We start from the raw sequence: 23,825 nt of genomic DNA on the forward strand, positions 1-23,825 counted from the left end.
TGAACGCCCCCAAGAGGTTTAACTGAGAAGATTCTGTTTAAAAACTGTAGTGTACACTACCAGTCCCATCACTGAATTGACCCATTTCTCGGAGATTATGCGCTTAGAATTCAATTTCAATCCTCAATTCCTTTGACCTCATGGCTTGGTTTTTGCTCTGAAATGCACTGTCAACTGTGGAACCTTATATAGACAGGTGTATGCATTTCCAAATCAATGTTCAATCAATTGAATTTACCACAGGTGGACTCCAAGTTGTAGAAACATCTCAAGGATGATCAATGGAAACAAGATGCAGATATGTTTTTTAATTTTTAATACATGAAAGAAAAAATAACCCTTTTTTGCTTTGTCATTGAAACATTAAAAAAAATCAATTTTAGAATAAGGCTATAATGTAACAAAATATGGAAATAGTCAAGGTGTCTGAATACTTTCTGAATGCACTGTATATCAATGAGATAGTGTATTTATGTACCAGCATATGTTGCATTTTTCAACATCTTGTTTGGTTCTTAACCTGGTTGACCCACTAGTACAGTATGGCTCTTTGGAGGACTATGTTTAAAAATAACCACCAATACAAAGTCATCCCAGGAAACATTCAGATGTATTTACACAAGAAATACAAAATATTGCAAATAAACAGTACAGGTAAAAAAACAAGAAAAGGAAAATCGTGGATCTGTTACAAGTCTTCCACTGAGAACAGAACACAAAATGCTGAGGTTGTAGCAGACATCTCCACAAACATTTGCAGTAAGCCAAAAGTCAAAGGCTACAAGTGAAGCAAAGTTGAAGGTTGAGTTCCTGGCCGACTAGATGTGCAGGGCAGGCGTTGCATTGCATTTACCAATGGCTGTGTGCCACGTCAGACTGCAGTCGGGCACTAGATTGCTATATCATGAGGTGGTTAGCTAAAATGTTACACCTATTGCAGGCGTTCTAAGATCTGGTATGCATCTGCAAAGTAGTAGGGCAGGAACTCGAGCGACGATATCGCGAGACGAGAGTGAATAGGATAGAAGAGAAGATACACAGAATCAACAAAATACAACAGTGACATTAGCTTTGGAAAGAAACCACATTTAAACAATATGAAAACAAAAATCCAGAAACGTCACACGTCATCAAACTGTGTACTGTCCCTCCAGTGTCTATAATACAGACAAAGTAAAAATTCACTACGTAAAATTTGAAAGATGAATCTTATCTATACAGTGCCATTATATAAGAATATAGTTTGTATTGTCACACCCTATTTATAACCTTATTAAGGTTGTGCTCTGTAAAACAATCCACATGATCAGCAAACATAAGCTTAATAATTATGCGAGATTATCAATGACTAAGTACTTTACAATATTGAGAAAGGAAAAAGAGTTGCAAAATATGGCTCCAAGGACAGTGTTTCTAACAGCTGTCATGAATATTGACAGTGTGTCTATCAGAAGTTCAGGTGAGGTCTTTGAATACATAGTACAGGTCATCCATTTGTGGAGTACATGACAGCAAGCTTCAAACAAAACCTCAGACCAAGGCATTAATATGATGCATGTTTGCACCAACAAAACCCATCCGATCATAAACTGTCCCCGTTTGTTCTCTCTTGTATTGACTCCATCCAATACCTACTGCAATGACCATGATACAGCACATTTCCATAGTGGGCTTTTCCCTGTACAGACTAGAGGCCTTACAGAGGAACACCAACTGTCATCCTCAAGCATTTTACCCCATGCCATGAAATGCTCCCACTAGTCTGCAGTATACTGAAAGTGCATTTGCATTAAATTATCTGGTCATTTCTCCTCAGTCCAACCCCCAAATGCCATAGATAGACCAGTGAGTGTTGCTCTCCACTGCATTGTCTCTTGGGAGTGCTGTGTTGGTCTGTGAATATGGATGTCACACTGCTCACTGGCGCCCTCATGTGGAGCAGCACAGGGCAATCTGCTGCACCTTGGCCAGCTCGGTTAGCAGCAGCTTCATGCTGTGTTTAAGCTGAGGCAGGCGGGCCAGAGGCTCTGGGGGCTCCAGCTCCCCTGTGTAGTCCAGCCAACTCTCCAACACTGAGGAGGAAAGATGGAACACACAACACTGTCAATCACTCATGTAAAATGCATAGCTGAGAGGAACCTCTAATATACAGTAGATGTATTGATTGTGGCTACACCTTTGTGACAGGTAAGAGGCCAATGTCTTGAGTTGTTTTGCTTGAAATTCTCTCCTTTTCTCCTTTTCCATTGTACATATACAATCAGTGGCATAACAAAACGCTTTACTTGCTGACAGAAAACAAAGGGCATGCCTCACCATCCAGCTCCCTCTCGATGAAGTCCATCCTGTGAGTGACCTCTTCCTGTACGGCATCTATGTGATCCAGCAGGTTGATCTGCCACTGGTGCTGCTGGCTACTGCCGTCTCCGTCCCCTCCCTCCATCTTCACCTCGGCCTGGCTCCAGCGACCAACATCTGAACCCTGGACACATGGGAAAGAGGATGCTTCAGTCATAAGGTTGACTACCACTCTATAGTATTGTGCATGCAGGATGTATGGATAGAGAGTATAGGAAGCTTTCGTTTTTTAACAAGAACCGGCGATCACAGTTGTAAACCCACCTATTGTTTAACCACTACATCACTGGCTGAAATAGAACGGAGTGTGTGTGTGGGCTGAAACAGCACTAACCTTGGTGTGAGTGTTCAGGTGTGTGGGGGCTTTGGGCCTGGCTGTCTCTAGCATGCCTCCATAGCGCTGCTCTCTCTCCAGCAGGTCCTCAGTACTCCTCAGGCTGTCCTCCAGCTCAGAGCCCCTCCGTGTGGTCTCCACCACCAGCCTCTGCTCCACCGCAGGGTAGTACGCCCGTGGCTTCTGGTAGCAGTGCTCACTCATGATGTACGAGTCCTGGAACGACTGGTAGGGCGAGAAGGTGGAAGAGGAGGCTCGACTGAGCTTCTCCATGGCGGCTGACATCAGAGCTTCTGCTCCCCCACGCGCAAGACTCTTGTGGTCCCTCTCTGAGCCCTCGTCTGTTGGCGCTGGAGACGGTGCTGCGTCGGTGCCCGTCCCCGAGCCGTCTCTCCTCCAGGGCCTCTCTGCCCGCTTCCAGGGCTGGCACCACAGCCGCAAGTCTGGGTGGGTTTGGGTACTACAGGGCCACACAGGGGCATTCAGACTCCATACAGACTCTACCCATTTTATAAGGATATAAGATATTCATTCATATTAGTGTATAGATAGATAGTTTTTCCCATTCTATTCCTCTACTTACTGTAGGATGCTCATCTTGAGCTGCAGGCCATTGAGCACCTCCACCACACGGTGGACGTCTCCTAGTAGCTGGTGTGTTGCTGCAATCTTCTTTGCATTCTGGTGGGAGTAGTTTTCATCCAGGAAGGACAGACCGTACATGTGACCGCTGCTCAGCCAATCACGGTCATACCAGTACCGCAGGCTCTGCCTCTGACCTGGAACAAAGATCATGAAGGCTCACATGATATCATAAGACACATCCAGAAAAATTACAGTTAAATGTACTGGCTTATTTAGTTTAGTGTGAGCCTCTTTTAAACGCCTGTGGAGAAACCTGCGATGGATTTACTAGCAATCCCAGTTGTGTGTTTCTGGCTCTCACCTTGTGGGTCTCGGCAGACGTAGCAGGCGTATTTGTCTGGGACGTTCTCCTCCAGGAGGCCCATGCAGGTGCCATGCTGCCAGCACAGACACTCCTCACACTGGGGGAGACAAGAGACAAGGCCAGGGAGCAGAGTTACTATCAACTACTTAATCATGCAAATCAAAGTTTTGGCCAATGGTTGGCCTGAGCTTGCTTCAGAGAATCAGAGATGGGCTTGGCCTTCAGTTAGGTGCTATTTAATCTCGGGTTAACTCCAGAACTATCGTTTAAGGACTGCCTTTCCCCAACCCTGATACGTCCAAATAATCAGGGATGAAAACCCAAACACTGATGTGGTGACACTGATAGTTTGTCAAGGCTGATGGTTTGTTTACATAGCAGGTTAGAACTAACACGGCAAGTTGGGAGAATTAACGTAGCAGGTTATGTGAATGAGGTTAAGGGTAGGAAAAGGGTTAGGCTTAGTGAAAATGCTCCAATTGTCAATAAGTGTAGTCCCAACATGAGGCCTAACTCCATCCAGTAGGCCTGAGGCCTAACCCAACTGTAGTCCTAACTCCATCTAGTCACAACGGTAAAAGTCCCGGCACACCATCAGTATCGTCAAACCATCACTATCATAACACCTGAACTACTGCTCCTCGTTAACCTACGCATTCCATCCTGTCGCGACAGATTCTTGGGTATACACGCAGAATCTGTCTCCGAGAGATTATGTGCCATTTGACAAATGTGATTGATTTAAATATATAGTTGGTAGGAATCCACTAGTCTCGCAGTCTCACTGATGTGTATTGGAGGGAGGTTTGGGCTAGAGCCAGGTAAAACCCCAAGGTAGCTCACTTGTATCATGAAGTCGTTTTCCTCTTCCACCTCACAGACGCAACGCACAATCTCCTGAGCGCCCGTCTCCAAGGCAACAGAGCCCAGATTCAGGGGTGGAGTAGTGACGTCCAGCTCCGCCCCCTGCTCATCACTCCACCCACAGCTGTCAGTTGACCAATCACTGATGCTATCCTCATCTAGAGTGGAAATCAAGGAATGGAAAAGGTTAACTAATACAAACAATCCTGGTCAAGATGACTCTCATCTCTTTTAGAAACATTACAATACTACAGATATCTATATTTTTTCCATGAGCTAGTTTCATACCAAACAGTATATTTCTCAATGTGAGTCCCCAGAAGATAATATCATTTACATCCAAATGACGTGTTTGATGAAGAGAATATTGTAACACCAGCAATAATGGTAGAAAATATAGGAGGAAACTATAGCTAATTTCATCCACAGTATTTTAACGTACATTTAAGTGCCAAAATAAAGGAAACACTTGAGTAAATGAGGGATACAAAGTATATTGAAAGCAGGTGCTTCTACACAGGTGTGGTTCCTGAGTTAATTAAGCAATTAACCATCCAATCATGCTTAGGGTCATGTATAAAAATACCCAGTTGCCCATTGTTTTGGCTACCATGGCTAGAAGAGATCCCAGTGACTTTAAGAGGGGTCTCAAAGGAGCATAGGGGTTTAAAGGGTGTGTGTGTGTGTGTGTCTCTATGCCACGGCACATATATGCTGTTCTGGAATCTTGTGGTGGCACAACGTCCTAGTAAGACACTTTGTTGGTGTTTCCTTTCATTTGGCAGTTACCTGTATATCCCTTATGCATAGCTCTGTGGGTTGGACTTATAACAAACCGTATGTTGCACAATAACGAGTATAAAGCAAGCCATAGCAGCAAAAAAAAGGCCCTCGATTCTATCAATAAACCATAGAATCAGTCCTCAACTGTGACAACAGTTTGTTTGCTTTTCACGCCAGTAAGTGTGGAAAATAATTAGCAACATTGGTTTAATACAGAATTGAAAAGATACAGGTCGAAGCCAAGGACAAATGACTTGGATTGAAATCAGGCAAAGAATAATGGCAAAAGGGAGAGAGCGACACACACACACATAACATACACACACTGATACCCACCATCCACGTGTATCTGCTCTGACTGGTTGTATCCGGGCCTGCAGTGGTATGACTCAGGCTTGTGATTGTGTGAGAGGGGGAATTTGAGTGGCAAATTCAATTTGGACTGGAAATCGAATATTGAGATGTCAATATTCTCCTCACTACCTGTGTACTCTGTTAATAAAGGGGAGGGAGGGGGAAGCAGACGCAGAACAAAATGTCAACTTTGGACTTGCTGATGAGGACAAACAAGAGATAACTCTATTGGGGGGGGACAAACAGACACTATATAAAACAGAATTCTGATGTTTACAGCTAAAGATACTATTATTGGTAGGGAAATATTTCCTTATAACAAAGAAACCACAAATGGAAATACCTCTACTTGAGTATTTCTGAGAGGTGAACTGGCCAAAACAATGTAAATATAGTCTAATTGTGCATAGTGAATAAACTATCCTCATAAAAGGTGTTATAACAAGTGTTATCCACTCACAGTGAATTTAAAATAGGTCAATAGACCAATAGCGGTTCAAACTTGGTTAGAGAAGTGCTGTCACAGTGGCCTGTGGTCAGCATTAGACTTTTCACAGATTAGTGAGATGATTATTAAATCCATAATAAAGGCCTTCCTAGCCTAATGTGTTATTATATGAACCAAACATGAGCCAAAGATGTGCAAATCATTAAAAGTCAGTGAAAAAGGAGGTAAAAGCACAAGACTGCTGATGCAAATGAAATGAGCAGTGGCTATTTGACTGATGAAGCGGTATAGGCCAGTAGTGAGGACAGGTAGTTTTAGTGATAATCCAACACAGACCTACACCTACCACACCAAGAGGAATGCAGGATGGCTCTGTGCTCAGGGGCCTTCCCACGGCCTGAATGAAGCGTTGCACATGCAGCTGATCAACAGGACACAAGCCCCATTCAGAACAGTAGGGTGACTAGAGTCCCCTTCTTACCAGACTTGGCCTTCTTTTTCTTCTTCTTTTTCTTCAGTTTAACGTGAAGGAAGTTGGTCTGTTTCTTATCCTTCAGCCGGTCTCGTTCTTTCACCAATCCTGGAGTGACACAGAGTGAACCAAGAGTTAAGAGAGTGCTTTAGATCCTGAACGCGTTACAAACACTAGAGCATGTCAAATTTCACAATATTCCTGTTGTGTCACATTTAGAGAAAGTGAACATTATTGACCTATTTAAGCCCTCTCTTTAGATCTTTCCACGTCTCCATTTTATACACACCTAAGTCCATGCCACTGCTCATAAACGTCTCTGTCGCCACCGGTCTCTGGCCATTCCTGTCCAGCTGGTTCTCTTTGCTCTTCTCCCTCAGCAGTGCCCTCTGCTGCTGGCTCTGTGTTGGCTCTGTGCTGACAGCAGGTGGCACCGACGTGCGTCTGCTCATTGATTTTGCCTCACTACGTGGAGACGGGGGAGTTCTGATAGGACTGTGCACAGTGGAGTCTGCCATGCATAGAAAAAAACATTATTATGACTAAAACTTTGGGTAAATCTATCTACAGCCATTTGTTTACACTTACGCATTGAGGCAGAGAAGGTGCGTCTCCTCTTAGGACTCTCCAGAGTGGTAGGGGAGGGGTGCTTCTCTGAGGCCTGGGTCTGGACGCTCCTGGTGGGGCTGAGGTCGTCCTCTAGCTGCTGGTCCTCTCCGTGGTAGTACTTCATGTGGTAGTGAAGCAGTTTGGCCTTGCGGAACGACTTGGTGCAACCCACAGCGCTGCATTTAAACGGGTTGTGGTCCAAGTTGATGGACAGGACTGGGGGAGGCTGGTTTTTGATCACTCTGTACACTGAAAACACAATGGAGACATGTAAGGACAAACAGCTAGTAGTGGAAAGAAACATGTAAACTGATCTAACACAGTGCAGGGGGAGAACTCACATGGCTCTCTGCTGAATCTATTGGGGTTGTGAAAACCCTGCTTCCTTATTGCTGGAACAAAAGACAAAGAGACCATATAAAACTGACAATCACTGACTGACGACGTTCAACAACAAATTAAAAACACTTCACTCTTTCAGAATTCTCATAAATATATTCAAACCTATACTATTTTGACGACTTGAAATGTGGACAGAACCTTGAAATATAACTGCAGTGACAGCTTCCATTATTTGGGAATAAGTCCTTTTGTATAGTGATTAGTGATGAATATTGTATAGTGATGAAGAGGGTTGTCTTACGTTTCACTGGGAGGTCCAGTGGTGCAGATTTTGAGCTATCCGGTTGGCTCGCTGCCTTCTGCTCCACTCCGTCATTGGTGGACAAAGCTGAGGGTAATGGGATAGACACTGGCCCTGTCAGTGTTGACATCTGATTGGGTGGCTCAGTGGATAGCTTAGGTTCATTAGGTGAGCTCAAGACTGTGTACTCAGTTTTCATTTCCACCTCTTTTTTTATCCCTCCATTTAAATTATGAGTAGACCTCTCCTCACTCTGTCCTCGGTCTTCTTCCACCTTCACTCCGTTCGGGCCCACAGTGGCTGTCATGTGATCCCGGAGGTCGTTCTGTCCTGCATGCTGCTCTGTATGCTCCTCCTGCTTAATCGCGGGTGGACTCTCTTTGGTGACATCCACCTCACCATCCTTCCTCTTGGTCTTCTCCTGTTCCTCCCTCTTGTACCATTCATCAACATCATTATTATCCTCGGTCTCGCTGTCTCCCTCCAGGTCAGAGGTACTGCGTCTGGCCCTTTTATTCTTGGGGCTGTTTTCCTGAGGCCTCCTGTCTCTGCCATTCTGGTGCTTCCTGACTCTGTTCCTCTCAGCAGACCGAGTCTTCCCTCCTCCTCTCTATTTCCAGGAAAAGAGGGGGATGAAAAGAGATGAAAATAATGCAAAGTATGACCCACAGAAATGTGACCCTTTGCATGGCAAGCCAACACAAAATGAACAGACAGTGCCTAAAGAAAGTATTCATACCCCTTGACTTATTCCACATTTTGTTGTGTTACAGCCTGAATTTTAAAAAAAATTCTCACCCATCTACACACAATACACCATAATGACAAAGTGAAAACATGTTTTTATACATTTTTGCACATTTATTGAATACGAAATACAGAAATATCTAATTTACATAAGTATGTACACCCGAGTCCATACATGTCAGAATCACCTTTGGCAGCGATTACAGTTGGAGTCTTTTTGGGTAAGTCTCTAAGAGCTTTGCACACCTGGATTGTACAATATTTGCACATTGTTCTTTTAAAAATTCTTCAACCTCTGTCAAGTTGGTTGTTGATCATTACTAGACAGCCATTTTCAAGTCTTGCCATAGATTTTCAAGCTGATTTAAGTTAAAACTGTATCAAAGCCACCCAGGAACATTCAATGTCATCTTCGTAAACAACTCCAGTGTATATTTGGCCTTGTGTTTTAGGTTATTGTCCTGCTGATATGTGAATTTGTCTCCCATTGTCTGTTGGAAAGCAGACTGAACCAGGTTTTCCTCTAGGATTTTGCCTGTGCTTAGCTCTATTCTGTTTCTTTTTATCCTAAAAAAACTCTGTAGTTCTTGCAGATGACAAGCATACCCATAACATGATGCAGCCACCACCACGCTTGAAAATATGAAGAGTGGTTCTCAGTGATGTGTTGGACATAACACTTTGTATTCAGGACATAAAGTTAACTTCTTTGCCACATTTTTTGCAGTTTTACTTTAGTGCCTTATTGCAAACCGAATGCATGTTTTGGAATATTTTTATTCTATACAGGCTTCATTCTTTTCAGTCTGTCAATTAGGTTAGTAATGTGGAGTAACTACAATGTTGTTATTTTTACCCATCTACCAATAGGTGCCCTTCTTTGTGACCAGACACCTCCCTGATCTTTGTGGTTGAATCTGTGTTTGAAATTCACTGCTCGACTGACGGACCTTACAGATAATTTGATGTGGTAGTACAGAGATGAGGTAGTCAATAAAAAAATCATGTTAAACACTATTATTGCACACAGTGTGTTAATGCAACTTATTATGTGACTTGTTAAGCACATTTTTACTCTTGAATTTATTTAGGCTTGCCATTACAAAGGGGTTGAATACTTATTAACTCAAGACATTTCAACTGTTCATTTATTAATTTGTAAACATTTCTAAAAACATAATTCCACTTTGACATTATGGGGTATTGTGTGTAGGCCATTGACACAAAATGTCAATTTAATCAATTTTAAACTCATTTTGTCACAACAAAATGTGGAAAAGTCAAGGGGTGTGAATATTTTCTGAAGGCACTGTATGTGCCCTTTGAGCAGGTAGAAACAATTGACAGTCCCTGCTGAGAGAAGGAAACAAAGAGCTCACCTCTCTGACAAAAGGCTTCACGTGGATCCCCTTCACTGTCTGGACGACTCCATCATAAAACTTCACACTGTAAGATGCTGAGGGCAAATGGAGATCAGATGGATCAGGTTGATGCTTTATTTTATTTAACAACTTAAAAATGTTACACCAGGCAACATATATCTCCAAACTTTTGACTGGTACTGTATATATACAGTTGAAGTCGGAAGTTTACATAAACCTTAACCAAATACATTTAAAATCAGTCTTTCACAATTCCTGACATTTAATCCAAGTAAAAAATTCCCTGTCTTAGGTCAGTTAGTATCACCACTTTATTTTAAGAATGTGAAATGTCAGAATAATAAGAGAATGATTTATTTCAGCTTTTATTTCTTTCATCACATTCCTAGTGGGTCAGAAGTTTACATTCACTCAATTAGTATTTGGTAGCAATGCCTTTAAATTATTTAACTTGGGTCAAACATTTCGGGTAGCCTTCCACAAGTTTTCCACAATAAGTTGGGTGAATTTTGGCCCATTCCTCCTGACAGAGCTGGTGTAACTGAGTCAGGTTTGTAGGCCTCCTTGCTCGCACACACTTTTTCAGTTCTGCCCACAAATTTTCTATAGGATTGAGGTCAGGGCTTGTGATGGCCACTCCAATACCTTAACTTTGTTGTCTTTAAGCCATTTTGCCACAACTTTGAAGTATGCTTGGGGTCATTGTCCATTTGGAAGACCCATTTGCGTCTAAGCTTTAACTTCCTGACTGATGTCTTCAGATGTTGCTTCAACATATCCACATCATTTTCCTTCCTCATGATGCCATCTATTTTGAAGTGTACCAGTCCCTCCTGCTGCAAAGCACCCCACAACATGATGCTGCCACCCCCGTGCTTCACGGTTGGGATGGTGTTCTTCGGCTTGCAAGCCTCCACCTTTTTCCTCCAAACATAACTATGGTCATTATGGCCAAACAGTTCTATTTTTGTTTCATCAGACCAGAAGACATTTCTCCAAAAAGTACGATCTTTGTCCCCATGTGCAGTTCAAACTGTAGTCTGGCTTTTTTATGTCAGTTTTGGAGCAGTGGCTTCTTCCTTGCTAAGCAGCCTTTCAGGTTATGTCGATATAGGACTCGTTTTACTGTGGATATAGATACTTTTGTACCTATTTCCTCCAGCAGTTCACAAGGTCCTTTGCTGCTGTTCTTTGATTGATTTGCACTTTTCGCACTAAAGTACGTTCATCTCTAGGAGACGCTCCTTCCTGAGCGGTATGATGGCTGCATGGTCCCATGGTGTTTATACTTTCGTACTATTGTTTGTACAGATTAACGTGGTACCTTCAGGCATTTGGAAATTGCTCCCAAGGATGAACCAGACTTGTGGAGGTCTACAATATTTTTTCTGAGGTCTTGGCTGATTTCTTTTGATTTTCCCATGATGTCAAGCAAAGAGGCACTGAGTTTGAAGGTAGGCCTTGCAATACATCCACAGGTACACCTCCAATTAACTCAAATTATGTCAATTAGCCTATCAGAAGCTTCTAAAGCCATGACATCATTTTCTGGAATTTTCCAGGCTGTTTAAAGGCACAGTCAATTTAGTGTATGTAAACTTCTGACCCACTGGAATTGTGAGACAGTGAATTATAAGTGAAATAATCTGTCTGTAAACAATTGTTGGAAAAATGACTTGTGTCATGCACAAAATAGATGTTCTAACTGACTTGCCAAACTATAGTTTGTTAAAACGTCTTATGGCTAAGATCGGCTAACGGGATCGATTTGACAACAGCCAGTGAAAGCGCAGGGCGCCAAATTCAAACAGAAATCTCATAATTAAAATTCCTCCAACATACAAGTATTTCACATCATTTTAAAGATAAACGTGTTGTTAATCCCACCACAGTGTCCGATTTCAAAAAGGCTTTACGACAAAAGCACACCAAACGATTATGTTAGGTCAGTACCTAGTCACAGAAAAACACAGCCATTTTTCCAGCCAAAGACAGGAGTCACAAAAAGCAGAAATAGATATAAAATTAATCACTAACCTTTGATGATATTCATCAGATGACACACATAGGACTTCATGTTACACAATACATGTATGTTTTGTTCGATAAAGTGCATATTTATATCCCAAAATCTCAGTTTACATTGGCGCGTTACGTTCAGTAATGTTTTGCTTCAAAACATCCAGTGATTTTGCAGAGAGCCACATCAATTTACAGAAATAGTCATCATAAACTTGTGTTATGCACAGAATTAGAGATATACCTCTCCTTAATGCAACCACCGTGTCAGATTTCAAAAAAACTTTACAGAAAAAGCAAACCATGCAATAATCTGAGTACAGCACTCAGACAACAAAACCATGTTGGAGTCAACAGAAGTCAGAAATAGCGTTATAAATATTCACTTACCTTTGATGATCTTCATCAGAATGCACTCCCAGGAATCCCAGTTCCACAATAAATGTTTGATTTGTTCGGTAAAGTACATCATTTATGTCCAAATACCTCATTTTTGTTTGCGCGTTTAGCCCAGTAATCCAAATTCATGAGGCGCGAGCAGACAACGTCCAAAAGTTCCGTTACAGTCCGTAGAAACATGTCAAACGATATATAGAATCAATCTTTAGGATGTTTTTATCATAAATCTTCAATAATGTTTCAACCGGAGAATTCCTTTGTCTTCAGAAATGCAATGGAACTCAAGCTAACTCTCACGTGAACACACATGGTTAGCTCACGGCACTCTGCCAGACCCCTGACTCAAAGAGCCCTCAGTCCCCCCTCCTTCACAGTAGAAGCATCAAACAAGGTTCTAAAGACTGTTGACATCTAGTGGAAGCCGTAGGAAGTGCAATATGACCAATATCCCACTGTATATTCGATAGGCAATGATTTGAAAAACTACAAACCTCAGATTTCCAACTTCCTGGTTGGATTTTTACTCAGGTTTTTGACTGCCATATGAGTTCTGTTATACGCACAGACATCATCAAACAGTTTTAGAAACTTCAGAGTTTTCTATCCAAATATACTAATAATATGCACATCTTAGCTTCTGGGACTGAGTAGCAGGCAGTTTACTCTGGGCACCTTATTCATCCAAGCTACTCAATACTGCCACCAGCCATAATAAGTTATTAATAAGACATTTGTGATGTGGTTGAAAAACGAGTTTTAATGACTCCAACCTAAGTGTATGTAAACTTCCGACTTCAACTGTACATAACAAAATTGTTGAGGATACAAACACAAAAACGTCAAGAGACTTATTTCCATTGTGGTCCTCTATTATTTATTTGTCACATACACATGGTTAGCAGATGTTAATGTGAGTGTAGCGAAATGCTTGTGCTTCTAGTTCCGACAATGCCGTAATAACCAACGAGTAATCTAACCTAACAATTTCACAACAACTACCTTATACACACAAGTGTAAAGGGATGAAGAATATGTACATAAAGATATATGAATGAGTGATGGTACAGAACACTGTTCTGCAGAACAGAACACACAAATCCCTTCAATATGCATACGAGTGTACTTCCAAACCACTCACCATCTTTATTGACTGCTAAGACCTTGGCAGGGTAGAAGCGGCAATCGGACCAACTGGCGAGGACCTTGTCATTTACATGAAATCCCTGAAGAGACAAATGAAAGGAAGTGTCACACATGGATCCAGTATCAGCCTGAGCAAATGACATCAAATAGAAGTAGGCGGAGCAAACAGAAGACCAGGTAAAGCTAAGCAGAGCAATCAGTAGGGATCTAGTTGGGAGAGTAAGTAAGTAGAGTCCCTCTCTTACAGGGATAGGATCGTCGTCCAGCAGTCCCTGTCGTCTCAGCTGGATCCTCTCTACAGGTCTCAGGTAGGGGCTGGTCCAGTCAAACCACTCATCATAGCGGTGGCTCCACTGACGGTAGTGGATCAGGATCTTCTCATCATTATAGTCAATCTTCTCTATGTTGGCCGGATACCTAGGAGCAGGGGATATATGAGGGGTGACTGAGATGGGAGCAAAGCAACTGAACTGGATAACAGAAAGACAAGAGAGAAAGACAAAGACTGAAAAATAGCTGAGGAAAGCAACAAAGAGAGTGCAGGCAGATAAAGACATACTGTACTGAGAATGAGAGAGAGTGATGGAGGAACAGAAGCATGACTCACCAGTTTTTGAGGGTGTCTCTGGCCTCTAGCGCTGCTCCCACCTCAAAAGTTATCCCTCTTCTGTTAGGTGGCATCTTGCTCATCATGCCCACATCCACCTCCTGCTGACAGACACACAGTTGTACTTGGTTAAAGACCAGACACACATATACTTCTAGTTCTTAAAACTGCCAAGTACGAACGTGAGTTCGTACTGGTCTAGAGACTGGATTAGAGCGAACTGGCTTAAATACAAAAAAGGCCTGACTCCATAATCAGTGGAGAATTTAGTTAGTTCTCAATTTCTTTTGATCAGCATTTACTTGTTACATAATGAATCATAGTGGTGGAAAGTGAAAACAAACAATGGCGCAAAGGGTCTTAGTCATTTTGCTGAGTGGACTGCCAGGAAGAGGTGAGAGAACAGGGATGAGGCTTGTCTGTATGGCTGAGAGAAAAGGGAATTATTCCATAAATACAGGAACACAATACTGTGTGTACCCAACAATAACTACTGTATGTATGTAGACACATGGGGAATAAAAACTATAATTACTGAAGTTAGTATTGTAGCAGTAGACACATGAGGGGATTCCACAATGATTACAAAAGACCAACGACTGAGCAACAATGTTGGCAGGGCAGACAGTGGAATTTAGCCCCAAGTCTAAAAGGTGTGTTGACACCATGTAGTTCTAAGCTATATCTAAAATCTTAGATTGTTGCATCCAAAGATAGGTGTAAACATTGTAGTGTGTATAATCTAAATAAATAAAAACGAAGAAATAACAACATAAGGCATTATAGGGCATCCATAAAGTAGTCATAAGCACTACATAGACGTTTAATAAGATTTTAAGCAAAGTCGTACTACATAATGAGCGATGTGAAAGGCCCTTAAATATGGTGCTCATCCAAAAATGGCATAACCCCATTGACACCCTTAAAATGGCTTGACATTCGTTTATGTTAGCAAATATGTCTGCTCCGTCATTTAGGCTATCAGGCTCCAATGTTTATCAAACGAAAACACTTAGCAAAGAAACACATAACGTTATATGCTTAACGCAATCCTCAACAGCGCGCAAACCTTCCTCTTTGAAGCATCTGTATGTAACCCTTACTCCATCTATTTTATAGCAATACTGTCTAATCCCTGTCTCGAGAATTGTGTGCAGCCAGTACCTAATAACGAGTTCAAGAGCCAGACAGCTTTCAAAGACTTGGGCAGCACGATTAGAAATTCCGACACTGTCTATTCTGTATCCTTTTGTCCAACTGGAGTGATCATAGTGTGATGATTCATGACTGGATTCCAATTCGGTCAAATTGACAAAAATGTTGCTTTTGATGACTAAATCTGCTCAAACAAAATCTATGCTACTCAAAATAGTCCATTGTCTGGTCGATTGCAGAGCGTTACATTGTGTCTCGCGCCCTGAATACTTTGTATCATATAGCATTGTCAAACACAATCACACGATTCTAAACAGATCTTTGCAATACATTAGCCTAATTTCGGGAGGAATAACTCACCTTTGGGTAGAGACTTTGAGCATAGTCCATTTAAATGCAACAATAGTAGCCGGATATCTTCACACTACTTGGCAACCCACGTGTTTTCTGGTCAGGCGAACATTCCACATATTGAAACAATGGGAGACAATAGCAATGCAAATGGTCTCTGAAATTAGATTAAGCTAGTTATGTAGGCCAGTTGCTTATGTAACATACATGGATAACATGAATCTACGTTATGTAGGTTCCATAAACATATACTCCGACGAAGCATTTGTGAACGAATAGGGCATAATTCTTTCTGGTGGAGAGAGGCTCAAAACGCACGGAAGCGACCTCAATGACGCGCAATACACGTCAGTTGTTTATCTCAGACTCGATAAGGGTGAAAATCATTTTCAACTTGGACCTTGGCTTCAACTATAGGCCTACTATAGTCCATGGCTTTACATTAACTATGTAACATAACCATAGAAGGCTAATTGCCGATAAAATGTTGAAATATAGCCTAATCCTGTAAATTGCCATGTTTTTCTCTCTCCATTATTTGGCAGCGCTGCTTGCACGTCAGCAGTCACCCAGCATCCACTCCAAAGTAAGGCGTAAATAAGATGCATATGATTTTATACAATTCAAAGCTGCCTTTTGTGGATTCGTTTCTGACAGTTTATCTTCCGATATTCTATAAGGAGTCTTGAATATATTTCACTGTAGTTTGTCAGTGACTTGAATAAAGCTAATTGGTTAAGCGGTATGATAGGGGCGGACTTGAGAAATTTTACAGGCCATTCAGACTGTCATTCATAAGAGGATCGGGCCTCTACGCCTGGCCACACGTTTTGTTACGGTAAATACGGCATGGAAATAGAGCACTTTAAACTTCCCTGAAGCCACCGAAACAATGACGAGTCTACCTTACACCAAACAGTATAAGATATCCGTAAGCCAAAACAAATCTACATTACAAGTCTTTAAATGTTATTTGTTTAGGAAACAGAAGCGTCATGCCGCATTCAGATTACACAATGTTTTGTGTTATTGATGCATAAAACCCTTTTCTATTCTGTCGCAAATACTAATGACTAAAATGTTGCAGAAAACTGATGTCAAATGTTACCTTGATTTCTGGATACTGGGTTTCCAATGGTGATGTGCAGCGTGTGATAAAATCCTCTCGTGTGGTGCCTCCGCTTCTGATTCGAGAGCACGCAGTTGAATTTTTTCTCGATGCATTCGCACTACCGGCGCGCAACTACGCATGTATTAAATATACCTTCTGTTCCAGATATGCATGGTAGAGGCTATTTGCAGGCTATACATAAGTAAATTACTTTTACAGTCGTAAGCCTGCCTATACGGCATGTACAGCGAATGGCAAATTTACATCAATAGTAGGCTGGGCTATATTACATCGTATTAGTAACATAGCTAATTGCTGGCTGGCTGCTGCTGCATCGTCAGGGTATTGTTTCTTGAATAGTGCTCGATTTTACTCCGAAATAGGCTATTTTCTTTATTTAGAAGACTTAACACTTTATTTAAAAAAAAAATCAGAATGTTAATTTACTGCAACTTCTGCATTACATTCTTATGTACAAAAATATCCACTATATTTGTTTTAATTTCCAGGACGATAAGGACAATGACAAGACAACCATAAAGAACTGAGGACCATGTCGGCCAACGTTACAATACTCAAACAGAAAAATCAGACGGTACAACACATTTGGACAAGACATTAATAAAGGGGAATGCTATTAGGAAATAGCCCCAATAACATATACATTTTTATACACGTAATCCAGTAAATGTCTGATAACCAGTCTACAATTAAACCTTTATTTTCCTTGAACAATCATTTCATAGAATAACAGAGGGTATGTTCACATAACACACACAAACAATGAGTGGTTGAATCAGTACTATTTTCAAAGGCAAGCTTGCAGGAGGGAAATTAGGAGTAATTACAAAAACAGGAAGGTTCATCTTTATCGTGGATCATTTGAAAATACAGCCAGTTACTATTACTATTTACAAGCATTATTTACACAGGAAAGCTTCCAGGGAGTGTCTTATCTACATTTTTAGTTTACTACATCATAGTTTGGACGCATGTGAAAATCAGACTTTCAGTTAGCGAGGGAAGCAGAGAGCAGTTATCACTACACCCGTTTTAACAGAACACCTGAGCCAAAATATCTATGGCGAAAAGAAGTGATAGTGCTACTACTTTACACATGTGTTTATGCCTCTTTCAATATTGGTGTATTGCAACAACAAAACATTTATTTTTGTCACACACTGGATAAATGCAGTGAAGTGTTTTACAGGGTCAGCCATAGTAGTACGGCACCCCTGGAGCAAATTAGGATTAAGTGTCTTGCTCAAGGGCACGTCAACAGATTTTTCACCTAGTCGGCTCAGGCATTCCAACCAGCGACCTTTCCGGTTACTGGCCCAAAGCTCTAACTGCTAGGCTACCTGCTGCCGAATAGATCTCCCATACACACAGTACATACATGTACCAGAATACATTTATAACATCCTCCCTCAGCAGTTGAAAATCAGAGGGTTGTTATTGCACAACACACACTGTTGAGGAGACCACTAAAACGGGCATTTTACACAAGCTCCAAAACACATGGTCTTATTGCTTCCAGTTTGTACTTTGAAATGTACGCTCTGACTGTGGCTCGACTGTAGTCGGACTATAGACTGTGGCTCTATATCAAAATGGCTGTGGTGGAACAGTTTTTTTCAGATAAAATCACCAACATAGCAGTGAGACTGATGCAGTCTTGTTGATAGAACTACTAAAAACATCACAGGCAAGCTTATTTTTAAATTATATATTTTTTCTCATTTGTAAATAAGAACTGGAGGCTGAGTCTCTAGAACTCAAACACACACAGACACACATACATACAAGAGGCCAAATAGATATAAGGAGGGGACCCTGGGTCTGTTTCCTGATGACAATGTCCATCCTGTACTAACCATATGAGACTCCTCCTGCACAGCCCATATCCAGCAACGAAACAATGGCACTTCACATTCAGTTATAAATGTAGGAGGAAAATCAGATTTTACATGCAGTTTCAAAAAAGTCAGCAAAATGAACTGGATAAAATGCGGTCCCTATGATGTAAAGTAATTTGTAGTCTTTTTGTGTGCAATAATTGTGGTGTTTCCATCACATAACACACACAATGTCACCTATGAAGTAGGCACAGATGTATTGTTCTGCAGTCAGAAAGTAGGATAGAGGATGGGTCAAGTGACAGTGTTACGTACAGTACTCAGTGGTGAGACATCTGGGTTCTCGCTTATCTTCTTATGACCCTGCCTTTGAAGACAGACATGATTAACTCTGGTATTGTTACAGTATGATTTCCAGTGTGTGTGTTTTTTGATAGGTCAATGGAGTGGGGCGGGCTTCGCAGAGCAGAGTGAATCTCTCAGTGACACTGGGGCACGTGGTGTCAAGGGAGTCAGTCTACACAACGCCCTCAATGAAACTGGTGTCCAGGTGAACGATGAGCATGCGCAGGAAAGACATTTCCTTGCGTGTGTTCTCAAAGATGATTCGTGGGTCATCAGACTGGCAGCGGAGGCAGTTGGGGGCCATCACCATGGCAAGGTTATTGACATCCATCTTAGTAACAGACACATTAGCAGGCTGAGCAAACACCTGGGGATAATTAGTGTGGGAGAGAGGGTGAAAAATCATTAGGGACTGAAGGCGAAGTATGTAACTTGAAACAGATTGACTAAGGACAAATTAATGAGTTTGTAGTGATTTGTTCCATTTCAACTTCCTGACCAATGACCATATCTCCAATGTTGAATATGATAATAGTTGTGTCAGTATGACTGTATTGTATTAGCTGTGGTGTTCTGTGTCGTGGTTATTACCTGCAGGAAGTGGATGAAGTAGCACAGCACCAGTCTGTTGAGCTCAGGCAAACACTGTACAACAGTAATGGCTGCCACAGGGTCGTCATAGTTACTGACACACTGCTTGTAGAAGGCCATGGGGATGAGAGGCTCCTCCAACTCACGATACCAAAGCTTCATCAGGGAGGCTAGAGGAGACGGTGACAGTGTTAACACTAACACACACTCGCACAGATAATAGCAGAGGTACAGACTAACTCACCAGGTACGTTGGGGTCTGAGAGGTTTTCTGGGATCCGCCATTGGTCGACCTGGAGCTTCAATGCGTTGACTTCATCGATATCTCCAGGCACCCTTCAGAACAAGCGTTCTAATTCAGTATTCAGTTGCACTGCATGGCCACTAGGGGGAACTATAACCCCCACTATTACCAATCTACAGGTATGTTCAGTGGCATAGCTTGAAAACCCATTATAACATGGTGAAACGGTTATCATGACTCAAACGGCACTGGGAGTATCATGTTGTTAATTGGCGGAATTTGTTTGGATTTAGGGACTGACCATGATAACAACCATGGTGAATAGGCCTGTTCTGTATTAGCTGGAGTAGGAGAAGAGAAAAAAATCGACCAAAGCTCCTTATCGCCCATGAAACATTGTAGTGGGTGGGGTATAACGTTTATGTTGAGAATAAATACTCCTCCAAACAAATTAAAATCTAATAGAATAATCTACAGAAATACAGACCAAACAAAATACTCACAAATCACAGATATGAGAATAGCTCTAACAACGTGATTGAAAGCCCATGGCCTCATGCAAAAACAAAAATGTAAACACATTTTTATAAAGTATCAAATGAAACATTGCTGGTCTCCAGGGGCTCTTGAGCAGTGGTATGCAATGTTTGCTCTGCTGTCCATCTCTTTACTGTAGAGTACACAGGGAATGTTTGCTTTAAACTGTGCTGCTTCAGGAGACCACCCACCAAGGCTGGCATACATTTGTCTAGATCCTCACTAGATCTCCTTTTATGACCCCGACCCTGCTAAACACAAACCCATACCTCATTGATGAATACCCTAAGTCCAATGAGGTGATTTGCTGACCCTGCCCATCTGTCTCACCTGAAGATGCCCTCAGTCTGGGCCCCTCCCAGTGCCAGGACGTATTGGGAGAGCTGCACCTGTACCCAGGGTAGCTTCCTGTCTGGGAAGAGTTCACTCTGGCGCTCCATCACCTCGTCCAAGGAGCTGCCAAACAGGGAGGGGGTCACAATGGCCCGTCTGCTGTGGTCAATCTCCTCCAGAGTTGGCTTACGAAGACCCTGCAGGGGAGGTTCAGAGTGTGACTACTAGGACTATATTTTACACTGTTCATGTAATACTTTGTCTATGACTGTTAACATCAAAGATTATATCTGAAATAGACTGTCTTGTGTGTATGTTAAGCCCTGTGATTAAGAATCTATCCATGATATGTTTCTGACTAATGTCCATGTTTATCTTTCTAGCATTATTAATCTCTTTATCAACATCTGTATTGGTTAGGAACCCTTTGAGTATTAAACAAATAGGGACATTCAGGGTAGGGTTGAGTTTTGACTGCATGCTCTATTTGGGCATTTTTAAATACCTTGGTTTATGACAAATACTATTTTCCCTTGTCATTTCCTGCCCCTTTGCCATGCTCACTTCTCAACTCACCTTTTTGCCTCCAGTTATGGCCACTTTCTGTAGTTTGCGATAGCAGAACTTTGCATACGTGCTGATGGGCAGACCTGTGAAGAGAGAAGGAAGACAGGGCCAATGTAACACTGAGGAATGCGACTCAGTAACCCAACACCATGGGAAATACAGCTCTTATTATAGCTGCACGTCACACCTTCAGATACGTCTGCTCAGTGAGTGAATCCTCTAAGGAACCTTGGTTTTCAACCAAAACAACAGATAAAAGGGTTGAACAATTCCTCACTAAATGGACACGCAATTTGTTCCCATAGATGTCAGATATTTCCGAGGCAGTAATTGGAGATATGCTGGCTGTGTGATTCTGGCATAAGGGGATCAGAGTATACATGTCTCAACGGTCCCGGTATAGAAAGAAAAGCTGGGAGAATGGAGCCATCCAGCCAGCACATCCTGTCCCAGCTGATTCATCAGACAGACACTTAGTAGTACACTGGAGGGAGCAGTACCCCTACCTACAGACCCAAACTATCGGTCTGCCTCGTTCCCTGTACTTGGGTGTATTTTCTGAAGTAAGATACATTTGAGGAATTAAATAATCATGACTCTGCCTCAAAAAGTAATGGAACAAGGCACTCAACAATCATGCTCCAAATTTATGAGCCACTTCCTAAGAGAATCGCATAATTTCCGTACTACAGGCCGTCGTCACTGTGGTAACTAAAATGTACACATAAAACAGGTCTCCACTTCCTTCCCAGAGCCTCCCTATCACACCCATGGGATCCCAACCATCTCCCTTCCTTCCCAGAGAACTCTCAGGTGGCTGAGCCCTGGCCAGATGGAGAATTTTGTGCTGCAATGAAAAATATCCTTCCTGGAATGTTCTCTAGACTGAAAGACCCTGGATTTATAGCAAACAGGTGACTGACTGTCATGCATGTACACCGCCATCGTTAATCTGGCCCAGTTTGACTAATTACAGCTAATTACAGAGATCATAACGATAATTTCCCATTGATCTCAGGGAAAACACACTGTTTTTCCCAAGATTCCCTGAATTAACTAATCATTAGGGGAAGAAAAGCAAGAGTTGGACTACTTTCTTTACCCAGCCTGAGAGCAGGTTTTAACACCAGCGGTGGTCCAAATGAAAATGTTGTTTTGATAAGGCAAAACAACAACGAAGCAACCAGAGCCCATGAGAAAATCACCCCTCAGAGGATTAAGAGCAGAAGGCAAATCCTGTAATGATGACACCTGTTAACTTCTTGGTTCAGACGGTCTGCCTATATCTGTTCGATTCTCCCGAGGTATCAGTTTAGTGACGCTACCTCAGCAAAGTTTTTAAACCCAAGTAAGCAAGGCCCGCCTCAGACCAGCCTAGGCCCAAGAAAAGCCCTTCCAAGCCCAGACAAGAGGCCTCCAGTTCCCACACACTTACTCCCTCCCACCACTCTGCTCACAGCTGCTCCGTGCCGTGGTCACAACACCACCCTTCACTTCAGCTCGTCTATCCAGACAGCAGCTCTCATTATGCTGTTCGTGAGGAGGCTTTCCCTTGTGGTTGGCTGGTGGGTCCACGTCGTGAGCAATGCAATAGCCCTTTCCCTCAAGTCATTATTCCCGCCTCTATCTCAAGACCTCTACAGTGAGTCACTCCCATGAACGGTAGCCATTCCTCATGGCCTGTGATTCACTGATGTTGTCCAGGGTGTACAAGAGGTCGATGTTACAGTCATTGATGTACAATGTGTGTGGGTTCACCAGTGTGGTCACTGCCACTAGACGGGTAGGTTCCTCTCTGGTGACATCATCACAGCTGATATTGTGGGTTGCCCTATAGCAACAAGACTAATGAGTGTGCAGGTTTAGGGCAAAACAGACAGGATTGACTTAGAATCAAAAGATTGTTGACAACATGTAAACTATATTTCCTCTTTGAATGTTTATTGGAAACATAAATGCATTTGCAGAATGAGCACTTGTCTCTCAAACATTGTTGAAGTTGTTGTTAGCTAGCCAGTGAATTTTAGCCATTTTAGTAGACATGACACCAGTGAAAACAAGACATGGTATCAATAACAATACAACAAACTGAAACGAGCCACCTACGATTCCCCACATGACAGCTTCTTGTCATTGTTGCCAGCTATCTTGCCGTCTAGAATCATAACACACAGCCTTTTTACCCCTGCGATGCGCGCGCATCATTTTCGTGCCGTTGTCAGGCAACCTGTCTACTGGGCTCAGTGCAGTGAGTAGGCTACCTAAATCGCAATGTGGGGCTGCCAGAGGGGAACACTAACATGGCCCCCTATTGTATCTCTATAGAAATTCTTATCCTTCAGCTCTCTTACCACCTCCACTGGTATTTTGTGAAAACCATTTAATACATCTACCAGGGAAGTTCTGCATTTTAGCATCGTAGTCAAGTGACAAATCATAACAAATTTCTATTTCACTCCCAAATTCTTAATCTGCAGTGAGATATGAACTATGTTTGATATGTAATGGTTTCTTACCCATGAGAAAATAATAAATAAATGATTGGTCTCTCACTTCAGCACTCTCCAACATATGTCCTCCTTAGGAAAACTCATCCCATACCAAACATACATCTTTATAAT

The 23,825-nt window shown here is 42.1% G+C and overlaps 2 protein-coding genes and 1 long non-coding RNA gene across 10 annotated transcripts in view; 1 reads left to right on the forward strand and 2 right to left on the reverse strand.

The window, feature by feature from the left end:
- Nucleotides 1-293: 293 nt before the first annotated feature.
- Nucleotides 294-17,046, reverse strand: LOC129815057 (PHD finger protein 20-like). 6 transcript variants are annotated; one of them, XM_055868370.1, is made up of 18 exons: nucleotides 16,726-17,046; nucleotides 15,627-15,713; nucleotides 14,112-14,215; nucleotides 13,750-13,921; nucleotides 13,500-13,584; nucleotides 9,941-10,017; nucleotides 7,815-8,424; nucleotides 7,513-7,563; nucleotides 7,151-7,420; nucleotides 6,852-7,073; nucleotides 6,572-6,670; nucleotides 5,625-5,780; nucleotides 4,485-4,663; nucleotides 3,639-3,738; nucleotides 3,276-3,471; nucleotides 2,693-3,152; nucleotides 2,317-2,482; nucleotides 294-2,072 (listed from the first exon to the last, which is right to left on the reverse strand). In XM_055868370.1, the coding sequence occupies exons 2-18, from the start codon at nucleotides 15,654-15,656 to the stop codon at nucleotides 1,930-1,932; spliced, it is 3,120 nt and encodes a 1,039-aa protein (XP_055724345.1). In that variant the 5' UTR covers nucleotides 15,657-15,713; nucleotides 16,726-17,046; the 3' UTR covers nucleotides 294-1,929. The 6 variants fall into 6 exon arrangements, with proteins under 6 accessions (XP_055724345.1, XP_055724347.1, XP_055724348.1 ...); XM_055868372.1 differs by lacking the exon at nucleotides 15,627-15,713 and having other exon boundaries at nucleotides 14,112-14,212; nucleotides 16,726-17,045; XM_055868373.1 differs by lacking the exon at nucleotides 15,627-15,713 and having other exon boundaries at nucleotides 16,726-17,045.
- On the forward strand, nucleotides 16,458-23,176 carry LOC129815058 (uncharacterized). The gene is made up of 2 exons (XR_008753386.1): nucleotides 16,458-16,548; nucleotides 17,238-23,176. It is a non-coding gene; the product is annotated as an uncharacterized LOC129815058 (long non-coding RNA).
- LOC129815056 (rho GTPase-activating protein 39-like) overlaps nucleotides 17,434-23,825 on the reverse strand; it is a 53,041-nt gene continuing 46,649 nt past the window's right edge. For all 3 annotated transcript variants that reach the window (XM_055868368.1, XM_055868367.1, XM_055868366.1), the window contains exons 6-10: nucleotides 21,214-21,287; nucleotides 20,635-20,834; nucleotides 19,768-19,859; nucleotides 19,524-19,693; nucleotides 17,434-19,299 (exon numbers count right to left, since the gene is read on the reverse strand). In XM_055868368.1, coding sequence (XP_055724343.1) covers nucleotides 19,105-19,299; nucleotides 19,524-19,693; nucleotides 19,768-19,859; nucleotides 20,635-20,834; nucleotides 21,214-21,287 — 731 coding nt within the window. In that variant the 3' untranslated portion in view covers nucleotides 17,434-19,104. The remainder of the gene's footprint in view (nucleotides 19,300-19,523; nucleotides 19,694-19,767; nucleotides 19,860-20,634; nucleotides 20,835-21,213; nucleotides 21,288-23,825) is intronic.

The sequence above is a fragment of the Salvelinus fontinalis genome, chromosome 18 (assembly GCF_029448725.1).
Source record: "Salvelinus fontinalis isolate EN_2023a chromosome 18, ASM2944872v1, whole genome shotgun sequence".
Lineage (NCBI taxonomy): Eukaryota > Metazoa > Chordata > Actinopteri > Salmoniformes > Salmonidae > Salvelinus > Salvelinus fontinalis.